General features: G+C 39.2%; 1 protein-coding gene across 1 annotated transcript in view; it reads right to left on the bottom strand.

Annotated features, from left to right (window-relative positions):
- Positions 1-1,006: 1,006 nt before the first annotated feature.
- The window catches only part of LOC109862220 (piggyBac transposable element-derived protein 4-like), a gene marked incomplete at its 3' end in the record, with an annotated part of 2,354 nt that continues 397 nt past the window's right edge, over positions 1,007-2,963 (bottom strand). The window contains exon 2 of the mRNA XM_020442210.1: positions 1,007-2,639. Coding sequence (XP_020297799.1) covers positions 1,007-2,639 — 1,633 coding nt within the window. The remainder of the gene's footprint in view (positions 2,640-2,963) is intronic.

The raw sequence follows: 2,963 nt of genomic DNA, 5'->3' as shown, positions 1-2,963 counted from the left end.
AACTTCCTTTGTCAGTTTTTCTTTTTCCAACGGGGGAAAGGTGTTATAAGGGGCTTGTGTAAGATTAAATAGTATGTTTAGTTGTATGTTTTAGTAATATGTTGTGTTTATGTAATTTTCGTTTGTGTTATCAGTCAGTTTAAAATGCTTATTGTAAGGTTATCGGGGTTACTGGAATCCGACGCGAGGATCCAGTCGCCGGTCGCTACGCGAAATGTGATAGCGCGTCCAAGGACGCGCTGACCAAGGGTCGCACGCGCGGCCGAAAAGATGCAATGGTCTGCATTGCACTTTTCGGACACCGGATGCCGTCAGGGTTTTCCTCCGCCAATCATGATTGAGTGGCTGAGGTATAAAAGCCGGCATCACCTGTGCGTCGTTGGAATAATCCCGAGACGTGTCGCGGCCGAAGGCTCTGCTCGACAGAGCATCACTTGTGGGAACTTAGAATTAAAAGTCAAAGGTGAATTAACCCTTTGCGGACGGAGACGCTCGACGGGCAAGCGTCGCTGTGGACGACAGGTATTGGAGCGTGCAGTAAAGAAAATTTTCACGTCGCATATTTGCGTTTTACAAATTAAGGCTTTATTCAAATAAATTATTCAAAAAATCTTAAAAATTATAAACAAACAAATTTACTAACAAATAACTTTTTTTATGAAATCTAACAAAATCATAAACAAACAAATGTAGTCGTGTTTACATATTATACGTTTTATATTCGAAAATTTTTACGTCGCATATTTGCGTTTTACAAATTAAGGCTTTATTCAAATAAATTATTCAAAAAATCCTAAAAATTATAAACAAACAAATTTACTAACAAATAACGTTTTTTATGAAATCTAACAAAATCATAAACAAACAAATGTAGTCGTGTTTACATATTATACGTTTTATATTCTTCCTTTGTGTGGTATCGCTCAAAACAATCACCTATGTGCAAGGTCGGCTTAGCCGAACAAGTAGCACAATAGTACATCGATTCTCTCCTTCCATGTTTTACCTTCCGATTCGAGCATACGACACAATCTTTGCTTCTTCCTGTCTCATTTCGCCGAATAATATGTAGAAGGCCGTTGAGCCTTTCCGCTGTTCCAGAAGTCGAAGAAGGCTTGGGATCAGCATCTCGAAAATCTCCAATCAATTGATCTACCAAGCGACGTACAAATTCTAAATGGCTTAACTTTTTTATGTTGTATTTCTTGTGATGTTCCTGATACAATAAATAGGAATTTATCACAGAAACGTCCAATTCCCAAAAAAATAATTTTCGCCACCATTTTTGGGACTTTCTCATAAAACAGTACGTGCCTGTGTACTGGTCTGCTTTGTCTACTCCGCCCATGTATTTATTATAATTTAGAACCACATCTGGCTTCACAGTATCAGTTACTCCTTCTTTCCTTGACCTTTTAGTGACGGTTTTTGAAGATGAGGTAGCACAGGTGCTGAGCATGGTCACAATACGCTTGTCTCTCCAAGCCAATAATAGTAAATCTTTCCGTCTGTAGGCAACCATCTCATTTTTCGCAATCTTTGGATTCTTTATTTCATCTGGAATAAATTTCCTATTTGTCTGGATAGTTCCAGTCAGATGACATTTCAGTTCTAGTAGTGCATCTGCCAAGGGAATGCTTGTGAAATATCGGTTGTTGAAGATATGGTATCCTACAGCGCCAGGATTGGATTGCAATAAATTGTGGTATAGTTGTAAGACTATTCTTGTACTTATTGGCCGATCTGGTCTAAGTAATTTCTCTGTAGTAAAACTGCCATAATATGGTAAAATAGTCTGTATATAACCAATATTGGCGTCTGCAAGAACGTAAATGCGGATACCCCACTTTGTTGGTTTCTTTGGGTTGTACGTAATAAAAGTTATTCGCCCTTTGAATTTGACGATGGATTCATCCACTGATAATTGCACCCCGGGTACAAAATTTTCTCGACATCTACTATCAATGTAATCCAAAAAATTGTTAATTTTCTGCGTCCTTGTTGTCATGTTTTGTCTACCTTCAGTATTTTCATTTGTATGAAGCATCCAGAATACTTGTAGAAATCGATCCCTCCTGAATACTTCGGCAAAGTACGGGATCCTGCATTTCCTGTCGGTGCTCCAATAATCCTTCAGGCTCGGAAGTGGCATTGTTCCCATAAGCAATATTATACCGAGAAATGCTCGCATTTCTTTTAGTGTGACATTAGTCCATGTACGCCATGTGGACCGCTTTTTTACATGTTTTCTTTGTATCGTATCATTTGCGTACCGATTAGTCTCCTCAACTATTTTCTTGATCAACTCTTCCGTAAAGAACGAGTTGAAGAAATCTAACGGTTCTTTATAAGTTGATTGTAGTTGTGAACCAGGGGTTCGTGATCCAGAACTAAACTGTATTTTTTGTGGAATGATATCGTGATTTGTAACATTCGTCCATTCATTATCACTACGGCTATCATTTTCCTGAATATTCATGTCTTCATTACTGCTGCTATCACTGCCCACATTGAAACGCCTGAGTGCATTGCTTGTTGCAAGGATTTCACTTCCACTGGATGAACTAATGACACCTGTGTTGTCAGAGTCAAACTGGAACTCATCATTACTGTCACTATTGAACGTACTATCTCTGGATCTTTTCGCCATTGTGTGTAGGATGTTATAAAATATAAAATACGCGGAAAACTTTGCTGGTTGCTCTGGCAGTGACACTGAAATACTGACTCGACAAACTGAAATTCGTTCTGACCCTACCATGGTCTTGCATCGTAAGTTTACATTATACGGAAGATAAGACTTCATCGTTCAAAAGTCTCTAATTTCATTGAGAGGCCACTTGACGTCTTAGGCTAGTATCCTCATGTGTATCTTATCGCCTACGACGGCAGACGTACGCTAGCCGCAGCGCGAGAGTTGGGCGGATATATCCGACACTCGTCCGCAACGGTAAAAAAAGGCT

This window comes from Pseudomyrmex gracilis, unplaced genomic scaffold (genome assembly GCF_002006095.1).
Source record: "Pseudomyrmex gracilis isolate BER0280 unplaced genomic scaffold, ASM200609v1 scaffold_1508, whole genome shotgun sequence".
Taxonomy (NCBI): Eukaryota; Metazoa; Arthropoda; class Insecta; order Hymenoptera; family Formicidae; genus Pseudomyrmex; species Pseudomyrmex gracilis.
The sequence above is the reverse complement of the archived record's forward strand: the minus strand, read 5'-3'. Positions and strand labels throughout refer to the sequence as shown.